Consider the following 16,934-nt stretch of genomic DNA (forward strand, 5'->3'; position numbering starts at 1 on the left):
TCTGTGTCCTCCTCCTGCCGACCTCCTGCTCAGGTCCCTGTGGAGGTGCTCAAGGTACAAAACAAACAACAATAATAATATCCTACATGTCCCATGATGCACCAGGGCGACTGTACTGAACTCTTCTTCCTGCTGTGTGTCTCTCAGGTTCAGACTCACCTGGAGAACCCCACCAGGTATCACATCCAGCAGGCTCAGAGGCAGCAGGTGCGACAGTACCTGTCAACCACCAAGACAGCCAATCAGGAGCCAGCAGGACCAGCGCCAGGCCACTCCCCACAGCTGGGCCCTGCCCCCAAACCTCAGCCTGCAGACAGCCGAAGAAAAGAGGTCAACACACAGACACACACACACACACACACACACACACACACACACACACACACACACACACACAGTGAACCCGAACCCCTCAATGATCACTGGGACATCTTCAGTGACCCTGGAACCTCCTCAGGGGCCTCATGGAGCTCCGGGTTTAAATGAGATGATATTTAAAGGAGCAGTTCCCCCATTTTCAGCTGAGTCAGCAGCTTCAGTCTCTTCCTGCCTGAGTCACAGTCTGTTGAGTCAGCTGTTTCTCACCCGCTCTCTCTGTCACAGCTAGAGAAGCAGCTCACACACGTCAACACGCAACACGTCAACACCGTCAACATCGTCAACATCGTCAACATCGTCAACATCGTCAACACATCAAAATGTCAACACCATCAACACTGTCAACGTCAACATTGTCAACACACAACAAGCAACATGTCAACACGATCAACACGTTAACACATGAACAGCGTCAATATCGTCAACATCGTCAAGACACGTCAACAACGTCAACACCATCAAAATGTCAACACGTCAAAATGTCAACACCATCAACATGTTAACACGTGAACACCGTCAATATCGTCAACAACGTCAACATGTCAACACCATCAAAATGTCACCACCGTCAACACTGTCAACATCGTCAACACACAACATGTCAACAATGTCAACAACGTCAACACCGTCAATATTGTCAACCCTTCAACACGTCAACACCATCAACACTGTTGTTTCTTCACTCTGTTAATATGTTTGGTTCATTTTTGATTGTTTGAAACTAAAAACCTCTCAGTCACAATAATTAAGATTAAGTAATAAAGATATTAGACGGTGTTGACGATTGCAGCGGAGACCCATTGCTCGAGGCTGTGACCCAGCCAATCTCTGTTACCCAACATTCTCCACCGGTACTGAACTTGAAGTACTAGGAGGGCTATGGAACTGCCAGTCTGCAGTCAAGAACTGACTCTCCACTTCCTGGCCCTCACGGAGACCTGGATCACCCCAGAAAACACTGCCACTCCAGCTGCCCTCTCAACTGCCTACTCATTCTCACAGTCCCGGAGACAAACAGGTCGAGGAGGAGGAACTGGACTCCTCATCTCACCCACTTGGTCCTACAAGGTCCTTACCCTCGACCACCTACTCAGATCTGCATTTGAATTCCACGCTGTCTCTGTCACCCTTCCTTTCAAGCTCAACATTGTGGTGATCTATCACCCTCCTGGTCCTTTCTGCAACTTCTATGATGAGATGGACGCCCTCCTAAGCTGCTCCCCCGATGATGGCACACCGCTTGTCGTCCTGAGTGACTTCAACATCCCCCCAGAGAAGCTGCGCTCATCTGAATTCATCAGCTTCTTCTCCTCTTTTGACCTCACACTCTCCCCCTCTCCACCCACCGGGCCGGGAACCAACTTGACCATGTCTTGGCAAGGTCCTGTACCTCGGCACTCTCTGTTACCCTGCTCACAGTGTCGGACCACCACTTTGTCGCTTTCTCTCTCCCCTTGAAGTCCACTGCTGTCCTCGCCCCTACGCCTCGCATGGTCACCACCCGCTGCCACCTGAAATCCCTCTCTCCCTCCACTCTCTCCTCAACTGTTCTCACCTTGCTACCATCCACAGAACAGTTCTCTCTGCTGTCCACTGAGGAAGCCTCCTCCACTCTGTTGTCCTCCCTCTCCTCCTCTTTAAACGCTCTCTGTCCCCTCACCTCCCGACTAGCACAATCATCTCCCCACCCTCCCTGGCTGTCTGAACCGCTGCGGACCTACAGATCGGTGCTAAAGATCTCATCATCCTGATGATCTTGCTCACTACCACCACCTCCTGTCCGACTTCTCATCAACTGTTTCAGCAGCCAAATCTGCCTTCTACCTGTCAAAGATCAACTCCTCTGCCTCCAACCCCAGGAAACTATTCTCCATGTTCTCTTCGCTCCTCATCCTCCTTCGACCCGATTCCCTCCTCTCTTCTCCAAAACATCTCGCACGACATCTTGCCTTTCCTCACCACCCTGATCAACTCCTCCCTCACTTCAGGTCATATTCCTGCTCCTTTCAAGACAGCTACAGTAAAGCCACTCCTAAAGAAACCCACTCTAGACTTGGCTGACATCCGAAACTACAGACCTGTATCTCTTCTCTCATTTCTCTCTAAAACCCTGGAACGTGACGTCTACAACCAACTGTCCTACCTTTCACAGAACGACCTCCTTGACCTCCATCAGTCAGGCTTCAGGACTGCTCACTCCACTGAGACGGACCTCCTCACAGTGACTGAGTCACTCCGTGGCACCAGAGCCTCGTCCCACTCGTCAGTCCTCATCCTCCTTGACTTATCCGCTGCGTTTGACACAGTCAACCACCAAATCCTCCTCTCCACTCTGGCCAAACCTGGCATCGCTGACTCTGCTCTAACCTGGTTCGCATCATACCTGACAAATCGCACCTTTCAGGTCACGTGGAATGGCTCCTTGTTCAAACCCTGCTCTCTGGAAACTAGTGTCCCTCAAGGCTCAGTACTCTGACCACTTCTGTTTTCACTATACACTAGATCACTAGGCTCTGCAATCACATCACATGGATTCTCTTACCACTGTTATGCTGATGACACCCAGCTGTTCCTCTCCTTTCCCCATCCTCCAACACCCACGTTGCCACGCGCATCTCGGAATGTCTGGCAGATATCGCCACTTGGACAACTGCCCATCATCTCAAGCTCAACCTCAGTAAAACTGAACTCTTCATCCCACTGTCACTGTCGAGGATGTTACAGTATCGCCTTCATCAACTGCGAGGAACCTGGATGTAATCTTCGACGACAGACTATCCTGCACCCCAACATCACTGCAGTGGCCCGATCCTGCAGATTTGCCCTCTACAACATCCGCAGGATCCGGTCTTTCCTCACAAATGACGCAACGTAACTCCTGGTCCAATCACTGGTCATTTCCCGCCTGGACTACTGCAACTCTCTCTTGGCTGGACTCCCAGCCTCTGCAACTAAACCGTTGCAATGTATCCAGAACGCTGCAGCGCGCCTCATTTTCAATCTACCCAAATTCTCCCATGTGACCCTCCTCCGTGACCTCCACTGGCTTCCTGTTGCGGCCCACATCAGATTCAAGACCATGGTGCTGGCCTTCAAGGCCGTCAACCGAACTGCACCCATCTACCTCCAAACACTGGTCAGACCACAGGCCCCAGTGCGAGCACTTCGCTCTACTACATCAGCTGGCCGGCTGGTACCGCCATCGCTGAGAGCAAACAAAGACCTCCCAGTGAAACCCCGACTCTTCTCTGTTCTGGCGCCTCAGTGGTGGAACGAACTCCCGACCAACGTCAGGACAGCAGAGTCACTCGCCATCTTCTGCAGAAGACTCAAGACTCAGTTGTTCAGACTTCACCTGGACCCCGCAGAGCATGACTCCCTCCCCACCCCCCAACCCCCCCAAAAATTTAAAATTAATTTATATGCACTTGTATGTTCTGACCCTCAGCACTTACATCATAGCACTTTTACACTTATGGTATCCTGATGATTAGCAGCTACTTTGCTCAGATGAGGGCTTGAAAATTGTTTCTCTTTTCTTTTCTACTTTATCGATGGTGATATGTTGTGTTTCTTTCTTGTGACAAATGTACTTATTGTAAGTCATTTTGGACAAAAGCATCTGCTAAATGCCCTAAATGTAAATGTAGAACAAACACACATGATAACATGACTGAGCCCACCTGCTCTGTGATTGGCTCATTTAGATGGAAGAGACGGTCATCAGTGACATCATCAGCCTGGAATCTAGCTTGAATGACGAGTTTCTGACGCTCATTGATTCTGGACTGCAGCTCGCCAACACGGTAACACACACGCAGGAAACACACAGAAACATTCAGGAAACACACAGGAAACATTCAGAAATCACACAGGAAACATTCAGGAAACACACAGAAGACATTCAGGAAATACACAGGAAATACACAGGAAACATTCAGGAAACACTCAGGAAACATTCAGTACACACACAGAAAAAATTCATGAAACACTCAGGAAACACACAGAAGACATTCTGGAAATACACAGGAAACACTCAGGAAACATACAGGAAACATTCAGGAAACACTCAGGAAACATTCAGGAAAAACAGGAAACATTCAGGAAACATTCAGGATACACACAGGAAACATTCAGTATACACACAGAAAACATTCAGGAAACACACAGAAGACATTCAGGAAATACACAAGAAACACACAAAACATTCAGGAAACACATAGAAGACATTCAGGAAATACACAGGAAACACTCAAGAAACATTCAGGAAACACTCAGGAAACACTCAGGAAACACACAGAAGACATTCAGGAAACACTCAGGAAACACTCAGGAAACATTCAGGAAACACTCAGGAAACATTCAGGAAATACACAGAAGACATTCAGGAAACACTAAGGAAACATTCAGGAAACACTTAGGAAACACACAGGAAACATTCAGGAAACATTCAGGAAACAGTCAGGAAACATTCAGGAAATACACAGAAGACATTCAGGAAACACTCAGGAAACATTCAGGAAACACACAGTCGTTTGTTGGGCGACAGGTGTTTGTTGGCCAGGTGTTTGTTGGTCGACAGGTGTTTGTTGGTCAGGTGTTTGTTGGTCGCCAGGTGTTTGTTGGTCAGGTGTTTGTTGGTTGCCAGGTATTTGTTGATTGCCAGGTGTTTGCTGGTAAGGTGTTTGTTGGTCGCCAGGTGTTTGTTGGTCAGGTGTTTGTTGGTCGACAGGTGTTTGTTGGTCAAGTGTTTGTTGGTTGCCAGACGTTTGTTGGTCAGGTGTTTGTTGGTCGACAGGTTTTTGTTGGTCACCAGGTGTTTGTTGGTCAGGTGTTTTTTGGTCGACAGGTGTTTGTTGGTCAGGTGTTTGTTGGTCGACAGGTGTTTGTTGGTCACCAGGTGTTTGTTGGTCAGGTGTTTGTTGGTCGACAGGTGTTTGTTGGTCAGGTGTTTGTTGGTCGACAGGTGTTTGTTTGTTGGTCAGGTGCTTGTTGGTCGACAGGTGTTTGTTGGTCGACAGGTGTTTGTTGGTCAGGTGCTTGTTGGTCACCAGGTGTTTGTTGGTCAGGTGTTTTTTGGTCGCCAGGTGTTTGTTGGTCAGGTGTTTGTTGGTGGACAGGTGTTTGTTGGTCAGGTGTTTGTTGGTCGACAGGTGTTTGTTGGTCAGGTGCTTGTTGGTCACCAGGTGTTTGTTGGTCAGGTGTTTTTTGGTCGCCAGGTGTTTGTTGGTCAGGTGTTTGTTGGTGGACAGGTGTTTGTTGGTCAGGTGTTTGTTGGTGGTCAGGTGTTTGTTGGTCGCCAGGTGTTTGTTGGTCACCAGGTGTTTGTTGGTCAGGTGTTTGTTGGTCAAGTGTTTGTTGGTCGACAGGTGTTTGTTGGTCAGGTGTTTGTTGGTCAGGTGTTTGTTGGTCGACAGGTGTTTGTTGGTCACACAGCTGAGTTTTTATTAAAGGAGCAGAGTCACTAACTGTCTTTACTGCAGGAACCAGGAGAGAGCTCCTCACACTCTTTAACCTGTGTTAGCATGTTAGCTTTGTGCTAATAGGACACCTGGCAGTCAGTCAGTGTTCATCTCATCTCATTCTGTCTTCTCTGTTTGACTGGATGAAGATGAACAGTCAGAGGGACAGAAAATCTGTCAGCTCAGATTTCCAGACTTCCTCCTTCCTGCTGCTGTGTGTGTGTGTGTGTGTGTGTGTGTGTGTGTGTGTGTGTGTGTGTGTGTGTGTGTGTGTGTGTGTGTGTGTGTGTCAGACTGCTTTTGTTGCTTTCTTAAAGAGATGTTTCCCCATTTTTCAACAGTCGTCCAAACAGAAAGAGGAAGAGAAGCTGCAGTGTGTGTGTGTGTGTGTGTGTGTGTATATGTATACATATGTTTTTGAGATAAGATGAGGATTTTGGTTTTACTGCCGGACCATGAGAAGAGGAGGGTTAAATCAGAGGTAAAGTGTTTTTCTTGTTGTGTGACCTCTGACCTGTGAGCAGCTCGGGGCTGCACACTCTTCACGTTTCTGATCGATCAAATCAAGCTTCTGTTTTATTGATCAACTAGATATCCAAATATCAGTGTGTGTGGACGTCATATTAGAATCCTTTAACCAAGTATGTCAGCAAAATGTACTTAAAGTCTAAAAAGTGAGAGAATTAAGTGAGCTGTTGGAGCTGATTACTTGTTTCATCTGTGAGAGTGAATCATATGTTATGAAGTTGATGAAAAAGTAATCAGTAACTGCAGCTGTCAGATAAATGTAATTGAGTAGAAGAAAAGAGTGTGTGTTGGACGGAGAGACACATTGCTGCAGGTCCTGTGAGTCATCAGGCAGCTTCATTCAGACTGTACGATGAGAATACTGCTAATAAATCAGTGTGAAGTTAAACTGCTGAGTGTGTGTGTGTGTGTGTGTGTGTGTGTGTGTGTGTGTGTCTGTGTGTCTGTGTGTGTGTGTGAGCAGGAGGCAGCTGTTATCAGTTCAGCTGGTTTCCTGTTCGATCAGCAGATTCCACAGTTTGTGGAGGAAGGTGAAGTGACTTGAGTTCAGGTCAGAGCTGACAGGCACCAACACTCGGGTCGGTCCTGAATCTGCTGTCACGATTCTTTGATTCCTGAATTGATTTTATAGAACAAGCGCTCAGTCCATTAGCTCAATGCTAACACATGACATTTACCATTAAGGTGCTACAGACATGGAATCTGCACCCAGGTATTGTAACCGTATTGATTCAGAACACAGAGGATCAGAGACTGGAGTGAAACCTGCAGCTGATGAATGTACAGCAGCTGTGATGACCTGCAGCTCCACCTGCAGCTCCACCTGCAGCTCCTCCTGCAGCTCCACCTGCAGCTCCTCCTGCAGCTCCACCTGCAGCTCCTCCTGCAGCTCCACCTGCAGCTCCACCTGCAGCTCCACCTGCAGCTCCACCTGCAGCTCCAAGTATCCAACAGTTATACTCCAGTAAAAGTAAAGATATGGTGTTAAAATATTACTTTGGTAAAAGTGAAAGTCACACATATGAAGAGTACTCGAGTAAAAGTCTTAAAGTATCTGATGTTAAATGTAGTTAAGTATCAAAGTATCAGTAAAGTAACTGATCATATATTAACATGTAAACTGAGTCAGCTGATCATCAATCACTGTTTTAATCTGACTGATGAGAAAATCTATTCATTTAAAAATGTAATCTGTAAAGTAACTAGTAACTAAAGTAATCAGATAAATGTAGTGGAGTGGAAGTATAAAGTAACAGAAATGGAAATACTCAAGTAAAGTACAAGTACCTCACAATTGTACTTAAGTGCAGTACTTGAGTAAATGTACTTAGTTGCATTCCATCAGTGCAGCTGACTAATCAGAGGAGCATCACAGCTGAGAACTACAAAGTGACATCATCCAGGTGTGGATGTGACATCATCACAGACAGCTGATCAACTTCTGTGACCTCTGACCTCTGCAGCAGGTCTGAGAGACTTTACTGTGTGTGTGTGTGTGTGTGTGTGTGTGTGTGTGTGTGTGTGTTGTCCTGGTATGCAGTATTTATCAGCAGCAGAGTGCGAGCGAGGTCATCCCACAGCCAATCACAGCACAGGACACTCTGATATCTGATTGGTCAGTTTCTCTGTCAGCCTCTGATTCTGTGCTCTGATTGGTCATTTCCAGCTGCCGGTGTCAGGGAACATGCTGGATGTGTACGGCGGAAGTGGAGGGATGGCCACGCCCACCATCACTGTTAGCAACAGTTGCCCGGCCGACCTGCGCGGCGTCAAGACAGAGCTGAGCGGTGAACATCACACACATGCTCACACACACACACACACACACACACTGATGGAGCTTTAATTAACAAGATGATTGACAGATGTCTCATTACTGCTCCCTCCTGAGGCTCAGCTTCACCTGTTGTATCAGTGCTTTAACTTAAAGGAGCAGTTCACTCAGCCATCATCTCCTCCTGATGATATAAAGTCAGGCTCAGTCATCATCTCCTGATGATATAAAGTCAGGCTCAGTCATCATCTCCTCCTGATGATATAAAGTCAGGCTCAGTCATCGTCTCCTCCCGATGATATAAAGTCAGGCTCAGTCATCGTCTCCTCCTGATGATATAAAGTCAGGCTCAGTCATCATCTCCTCCTGATGATATAAAGTCAGGCTCAGTCATCGTCTCCTCCCGATGATATAAAGTCAGGCTCAGTCATCGTCTCCTCCCGATGATATAAAGTCAGGCTCAGTCATCATCTCCTCCTGATGATATAAAGTCAGGTGAAGTCTCGTAGTCCACAGAACATTTCTGGAGCTTCTCAGTAAAACAGAGTTGCAGGAAGAGATCCTGAAGTTCAGATCAGGCTGTGATCTCTGTGATCACAGCAGACTCATCTGATGTTTTAAATCATCTCCAGCTGCTTCAGTTGTTTAGCAGAATGCTGCAACTCTGTTTTGAGATGATGACTGAGTGAACTGCTCCTTTAATAAAGAGTCTTCATCATCATCATCACTTCACAAAGATCATCATGTTAGTGTCCAGCTGACAGCAGCTCTGCTTAATGTCTGCTGTAAATCTGTTCTTTAGTTTGATGAGTCAACATCATGACTTCCTCTGAACACACGCACACACACACACACACACACACACACACACACGCTCAGCAGCCAGTTGTATTTTCCCACATCATCAGTTGCACTTCCTGTTCAGTCAGCATGAACATGTTCTGCTCTCTCGTCTTTATTCCTCGTTAATCTTCAGAATCTCAACGACTCGTTTTGTAACTTTCTCATGTTGGTCACACTTTGGACCGTAACGTTCACTGACGGGAACATTTATGAAAACATTAAATTATGAATCATCCTCAGCTTGTTAATAACAGTTTGATAAAGCACAGAGTCCATTTATATCTGAGTCCAGAACTTCCAGCTGTAACACACGGTCTTCTTCCTGTGCAGCGCGGGCCAGTTACATGTGAGCAGCTGTTGTTTCAAACACAGAGTGACTGACAGCAGCTGATCTCTTTATAATAATAAAAATCTGTCTGTCTGCCTGTCTGTCTGCCTGTCTGTCTGCCTGTCTGCCTGTCTGTCTGTCTGCCTGTCTGTCTGTCTGCCTGTCTGTCTGCCTGTCTGCCTGTCTGCCTGTCTGCCTGTCTGTCTTGTAGATGTGGAGGCCAAAGCTCTGATCAAAGAGAGACAGAAGAAAGACAACCACAACCTCAGTGAGTACCAGTACTACTTCAGTCACTGCTACAGTAAAGTACTGCAGTACTACTTCAGTCACTGCTACAGTAAAGTGCTGCAGTACTACTTCAGTCACTACTACAGTAAAGTACTGCAGTACTACTTCAGTCCCTACTACAGTAAAGTGCTGCAGTACTACTTCAGTCGCTGCTACAGTAAAGTGCTGCAGTACTACTTCAGTCCCTACTACAGTAAAGTACTGCAGTACTACTTCAGTCGCTGCTACAGTAAAGTACTGCAGTACTACTTCAGTCGCTGCTACAGTAAAGTGCTGCAGTACTACTTCAGTCCCTACTACAGTAAAGTACTGCAGTACTACTTCAGTCGCTGCTACAGTAAAGTGCTGCAGTACTACTTCAGTCCCTACTTCAGTAAAGTACTGCAGTACTACTTCAGTCGCTGCTACAGTAAAGTGCTGCAGTACTACTTCAGTCCCTACTTCAGTAAAGTACTGCAGTACTACTTCAGTCGCTGCTACAGTAAAGTGCTGCAGTACTACTTCAGTCACTACTACAGTAAAGTACTGCAGTACTACTCCAGGCTGTTGAAGTACTCTTGTGTGGTGTGTTTCAGTCGAGAGGAGGAGAAGGTTCAACATCAACGACCGGATCAAAGAACTTGGAGACCTCATCCCCAAATCCACCGACCCGTCAGTACACCTCACCCTCTGTAGTACTGATACTTCAGAGCAGTATCACAGTACTTCATTAATGATCACAGTACTGCATTTAAGAACACAGTACTTCATTTATGAACACAGTACTTTATTTATGAACACAGAACTTTATTTATGAACACAGTACTTCACAGTCTGACTGATTTCAGATGATGTACCTGACACTGTGCTCGTTAGTGGTTTGTGTTAACGAGGTGCGGCCTGTGATTGGTTGCTCAGGGAGACGAGGTGGAACAAAGGCACCATCCTGAAGGCTTCAGTCGACTACATCCGCAAACTGCAGAAGGAGCAGCAGAGAGCCCGAGAGATGGAGGAGAGACAGAGGAGGCTGGAGAACACCAACCACGCCCTGCTGCTGCGTATACAGGTGAGGAGGGGGGAGGAGGGGGGAGGAGGAGGGGGGAGGACACCAACCACGCCCTGCTGCTGCGTATACAGGTGAGGAGGGGGGAGGAGGGGGGAGGAGGAGGGGGGAGGACACCAACCACGCCCTGCTGCTGCGTATACAGGTGAGGAGGGGGAGGAGGAGGGGGGAGGAGGGGGGAGGACACCAACCACGCCCTGCTGCTGCGTATACAGGTGAGGAGGAGGGGGGAGGAGGGGGGAGGAGGAGGGGGGAGGACACCAACCACGCCCTGCTGCTGCGTATACAGGTGAGGAGGAGGGGGGAGGAGGGGGGAGGACACCAACCACGCCCTGCTGCTGCGTATACAGGTGAGGAGGAGGGGGGAGGAGGGGGGAGGAGGAGGGGGGAGGACACCAACCACGCCCTGCTGCTGCGTATACAGGTGAGGAGGGGGAGGAGGAGGGGGAGGAGGAGGGGGGAGGACACCAACCACGCCCTGCTGCTGCGTATACAGGTGAGGAGGGGGAGGAGGGGGGAGGAGGGGGGAGGGGGTCATGTCAGTGTGGGCCTCTGCTGATGACTTCTCTCTTGTGATTGGCTGGACCCACTGACCAATCAGGAACATGTGGTGATGTCATGATTAGTCTTTTCATGTCCCGGTCCTTCACACAGTCTGAGACCCAGAGACTGAAAACTGGGACACATGAAGTGTCAAGTCCGGTCCGATCCAGATCGATCAGGACTGTGCGGGTTTGATGTGGTTTGATTGACTGCCATCAGGATGATGCTGAGTCCTGATTGGTGCATTGCGTCTGTGACATCACTGATGACGTCATCACTGAGGTTAAACTCACTTCCTGTCTGTGTTGCAGGAGCTGGAGCTTCAGACTCGTCTCCACGCCTTCTCCTCCTCTTCCACCTCCCCTCGGCCCACCTCCTCCTCCTCCTCCTCCTCTCTGGACCCCCAGGCCCTGCTCTCCCCCTCGCTGCCTCACCCCTTCTCCTCCTCCTCCCCCTCATCCTCCCTGGTCACCCCCTCCCTGGGTCTGGACGCCCTGAGCTTCGTGGAGCTGGATGAGCCTCGCGGAGCCTCCGCCATCTTCTCCCCTGACCTGATGTCTGACGTGGGGCTGACGGAGCTCCACGGCCTGGGGGACATCCTGATGGAGGAGGGGGGAGGAGGGGGAGGAGCCATGGTGTCCGACCCCCTGCTGTCCTGCGGAGCCTCTAAGACCAGCAGCAGGAGGAGCAGCTTCAGTATGGATGAGGACCTCTGATGACAACATCACACATGCAGGGATCCTATTGGCTGCAGCTGGAGGCAGTTTTTTATTAAAATACAACTGTTTTTAATCAATGACATCATCGACAAACAAACAACGCACAATGTGATGTCACAGGGAGCTGCTGGGAGTGGTAACCATGGTAACCACTGAGCCCAGAGACAGACTGAGCAGACCAGAAGCTGATTGGTCAGTGGAGCTCCAGGTGTCTGCAGGTGATCAATACAGCATTTCAGAATGTTTGTAAACAAACAACTTCCGGGTGGCAGAACGCTGTGCGATCTACAAAATCACAGCAGAGCATGATCATCTTTAACTGGGGAAATTCAAGACTAACATGAGTAAACTTAAGATCTCTCTTCACGTTCATAACTGAAAGCCACACATTATCTTTTGCTTACTACTTTTAGTCATCGGCAGACACCGCCTGAGGTAAAAGTACAGTACTGTAGGCTATTAACATAAAGAGAGTCAGAACGTCTAAGGTCATGTAGGCTACTGATCAAATGTCAATGGATGAAATAGGGAAAGCAAAACATGTTAGGCTAAGCTGATGCATGACTGATGTAGTTTCATCATTGGTTTCATCATCATAGCGAGTTGAGTGTTTGCCTAACTGAGTAGCAGCTAACGCTAATATAGCGCGCTATCCATTTCACCGTCAGAAGCGCACGTCTGTACCATCCGATCCGAGTAACAGAAAACGATCATAGTCGTTTTAATTACATAACAGAAATATACCATCTACCACAGCCTTTGTAACAACAGATTGTAAGGCAAACAGCAGCAGTCACTGAAATAACTACTCAATGGTAAGCTGAAGCTCAATTACAATTAGGCTACTTAAGTAGTGCTACTAGCCTTTAGGCTGCATCACCTTTGACCAAGGTGGGCATTTCATTACCGTCTGAATGAGTTCATCAGTCCCTCAATGATAATATCAACTATGTCTGAATTTCCACCTTGTCTGTTTTTGAACCAACTTACCTGTTGAAATGTAGATTACGCTGGCCGACAGTGGGTCTCCTGGCAATTTACCTTACATGGCATCTTCGTTTGACACTTCAGTCTTCACGTCATTCATTCATACTACCATGGTAGAGTGGACGCAGCATGACTAGCCAATAAGAGACACCTATGACCTTTTGAATATTAATGAGACATCACGTGGCACCCAGCAAAAATAAACTCATTCATTCAAGCCATTTACTCCGTTTTCTCGATCGCTGCGCCCAGATCAACTTACATGGAAGGTTTGTTTACTAGCTGTGCCAGCGGAGAGCGCAGAGTTTTTTGCCACCTGGAAGAACGTTTATTGTTGTTGTGACATCATGGTAATTTGTCGTATAACTCCCAAACAGTTTGAAACAAGATAACAATATAAAAAACATTTTAATTACTGTAACACGTGTGGGACAGAAGATAGTCTCTGATCGCTGACAAACAAACTACAAGCTCATTGGCTGTGGGTTAGAAAACCTCCTCTGATTGGCTGTTAGTCTGCTGTCAGGAAGCACCTGACAGGAAGCACCTGGGGGAAACACCTGGAGGAAACACCTGGAGGAAAGGGAACGTAACAAAAAGCTTCCAGCATCAAACAGAAAAATTCTAAACTGTTTAAATCAGCTGTGTGATATTATCACAATGATCTGAATAGAGTCAGTGGGTCAAGTTTAAAGGGTGATTCTGGTGTTTTTACACCTGAGCTGTATTTTCTATTTTCAGAACAAAACACAAACTAACAGGTGGAGGCAGCGTTTCACCAGCAGCTCATGTGTTCTGTGAGCTTAAATTGATGTTTTTCTTAATGGAGTCTGGTGGCTTTGAAGAGACTTCCTTTCCATCACGTCAGACGGTCCGAGCCCGTCAGTAAACATACGACTCAGGTCAACAACATCAGAACGACCCTTTAACTGTTAACAAGTTTATATAGTGTTCACCTGCAGCTGTCAGAGCCACGCCCCCATCACTGATGTCACATCAGGTGACACCTCTCAGTAGAAATCTGAATTCTTTACTGAAATGTCTCACCTGTTCTGAGCCAGCAGGTAGCACTGTGGACACATCAGCAGAGTCACAGGTGTGTCCTCTCCTGTGCGTCCTCACCCTGTAGTAAAACAGATATCTTCAGAACGAGGCTGCAGGTTTTAAACTGTAAATATGAATCTGTACATAAACACATGGATCTATAATCACTGAGTGCTGGAGGCTGACTGGACGTCTGATCAGGGTCATTATTATTTTATCTTTTCTTATTGATGTCTGTGATTTGTGATCAATATTCAAAGGAAACTGAATGGAAACTAACTCGTCTCCATCACATCTGCTCTCAGTTAGAGAGGTCAGGAAACGTTCTGTCTTTGTTTCCAGGTTTCTTTGTTTCTTAATGACGGTTTAATAAAGTTGTGAAGCTGCGACTTCCTCAGTTCATTCTGTCAGTGAGGCTACGTTAAAGCAAGCTAGCTGTTAGCTGTGCTGTATGAATTGTAGTTTAAAGCCACCTGCTCTAAAGTTAATTTGCTGTAAGCTGATCTACAAACTACAGTTCAGACAGTTAATAGCATGCTAACTGTTTGTTTGTCAGATCTAGCAGTTAGCTGTAGCTTACTGTTAGCTTCATAGAGTAAGTAGGAGGTAAAAACAAGCTAACTAGGCTAACTGTTAGCTTAGTGTATCTCTGGACTCAGTCTGTTAATGTCAGCCTGTTTAAAGACACATGAGAAGAGTTTGTCTCAGCTGATCAAAAATCAGTTTAATGACGAGAAACGATCGACCTCATCTACGACAGATTCTTAATACTGATGATGACCTCATCAATGATCATTATCATATTGCTGACATGATCTGTGACTGACAGGGCCCGGCTCAGAGAGGTATTGATGAGTTTGGCCTGTTCGATGTGTCCTGTGACCAGACACAGAGCGGTTCTGTCAGGACTTCACTCTGATCTCACCCTCAGTGTGTTCTGAGTGAAACACCTCAGGCTCCCCGGGGCCCCCTGGTGGCTGCAGGGCGACTGGCTCAGATCTCAGTGATCTGACGATGCAGCAACAGTTACTATGGCAACAGCAGCTGCGCTATAGATCCAACATGGCTGCCGGTCGTCAGATTGTTTAAAGGGATTTGTGATTGTCTTTTATTCATGTTGTTGATTTATGACTTTATGTTTACAAACATCCAGTTTATAGTTTCTGAATATGTTTCATCATGTTTGTTTTTATAGACTTTTATATAGAAATAAATTCATTTAATAAAAATGATGTAGTGTTTTGTTTCCTCACAGACAAACAACAGAAACAAAGCGACTTACAATAAGTACATTTGTCACAAGAAAGAAACCACAACATCATAATAATAATAACAATATTCAAGCCCTCGTCTGAGCAAAGTAGCTGCCATTTATCAAGGATACATTTCATAAGTGCTATAATGTAAGTGCTGAAGGTAGGAACATACAAGTGCATATAATGATTTTTTATTTATTTATTTATTTTTTTTTGGGGGGGGGGGGGGGTAGATGGCAAGTGACTCTTCTGTCCTGATGTTGGTCGGGAGTTCGTTCCACCACTGAGGCCAGCACCATGGTCTTGAACCTGATGCAGGCCGCAACAGGAAGCCAGTGGAGGTCCCAGAGGAGGGGGGTCACATGGGAGAGTTTGGGTAGATTGAAAACGAGGCGCGCTGCAGCGTTCTGGATACGTTGCAACGGTTTAGTTGCAGAGGCTGGGAGTCCAGCCAAGAGAGAGTTGCAGTAGTCCAGGCGGGAGATGACCAGTGATTGGACCAGGAGTTGCGTCGCTTCCTTTGTGAGGAAGGACCGGATCCTGCGGATGTTGTAGAGGGCAAATCTGCAGGATTGGGCCACCGCGGTGATGTTGGGGGTGCAGGATAGTCCGTCGTTGAAGATCACGCCCAGGTTCCTCGCAGTCGACGAAGGCGATAATGTGACATCCTCGACAGTGACTGACAGGTCCATGTGAGGGCAGTCTTTCCCCGGGATGAAGAGGAGTTCAGTTTTACTGAGGTTGAGCTTGAGATGATGTGCAGTTGTCCAAGCGGAGATGTCTGCCAGACATTCTGAGATGCTCGTGGCAACGTGGGTGTTGGAGGATGGGGAAAGGAGAGGAACAGCTGGGTGTCATCAGCATAACAGTGGTAAGAGAATCCATGTGATGTGATTGCAGAGCTAGTGATCTAGTGTATAGTGAAAACAGAAGCGGTCCGAGTACTGAGCCTTGAGGGACACCAGTTTCCAGAGAGCAGGGTTTGAACAAGGAGCCATTCCACGTGACCTGAAAGGTGCGATTTGTCAGGTATGATGCGAACCAGGTTAGAGCAGAGTCAGCAATGCCAAGTTTGGCCAGAGTGGAGAGGAGGATTTGGTGGTTGACTGTGTCGCAGAGACAGATGAGAGACAGGTGACTGGCAGGTGACTGACAGGTGAGAGACAGGTGAGCTGAGCAGCCTGCTGTTGTTGTGTAGCTGTCCAGCAGGGGGCAGTGTGTGTCTGTCATGTCAGAGCAGTTTGTTACAGACTGACTGATGATGATTTCCTTCATCAGTCCATAGATCATTTTATTGTTTGATCACATCAGTGAGAACACATAATCAATACGGTGATCAATACGTTTCTGTTCAGCTGATTAACGGGTCACAAGCTGAAAGGTTGGAGAATGTAACTGAGTACATTTACTCAAGTCTTTTCTTTTGTACCTCCATTCAGAGTACTGTACTTTTTGCTCCACTACAGTTAGTAACTAGTTACTTTACAAATGAAGATTCTTACAGTCAGAACATCAGAGACTGAGTGTGTGTGTGTGTGTGTGTGTGTGTGTGTGTGTGTGTGTTCAGCAGAGATAAGCAGACCTCCATGTCGAAGGTGTTCAACTGATAACAGTTAAACTGGAGTGTTCAGTGTTCTGCTTCCTGTCAGGCTCTGACTGTGTGTGTGTCTGTGTGTGTGAGTGTGTGTGTGTGTGTGTGTGTGTGTGTGTGTGTGTGTGTGTGTGTGTGTGTGTGTGCGTGT

At 47.2% G+C, this 16,934-nt stretch overlaps 1 protein-coding gene across 2 annotated transcripts in view; it reads left to right on the forward strand.

The window, feature by feature from the left end:
- Positions 1-15,159, forward strand: part of tfe3a (transcription factor binding to IGHM enhancer 3a) — an 18,951-nt gene extending 3,792 nt beyond the window's left edge. For both annotated transcript variants that reach the window (XM_084365538.1, XM_084365539.1), the window contains exons 5-12: positions 1-54; positions 148-330; positions 4,086-4,184; positions 8,035-8,155; positions 9,525-9,581; positions 10,177-10,252; positions 10,499-10,646; positions 11,498-15,159. The exon at positions 1-54 is cut by the window's left edge and continues 109 nt beyond it. In XM_084365538.1, the coding sequence (XP_084221664.1) occupies positions 1-54; positions 148-330; positions 4,086-4,184; positions 8,035-8,155; positions 9,525-9,581; positions 10,177-10,252; positions 10,499-10,646; positions 11,498-11,902 (1,143 nt within the window). In that variant the 3' untranslated portion in view covers positions 11,903-15,159. The remainder of the gene's footprint in view (positions 55-147; positions 331-4,085; positions 4,185-8,034; positions 8,156-9,524; positions 9,582-10,176; positions 10,253-10,498; positions 10,647-11,497) is intronic.
- Positions 15,160-16,934: the final 1,775 nt, after the last annotated feature.

This window comes from Pagrus pagrus (assembly GCF_965226575.1).
Source record: "Pagrus pagrus genome assembly, chromosome: 11".
Lineage (NCBI taxonomy): Eukaryota > Metazoa > Chordata > Actinopteri > Spariformes > Sparidae > Pagrus > Pagrus pagrus.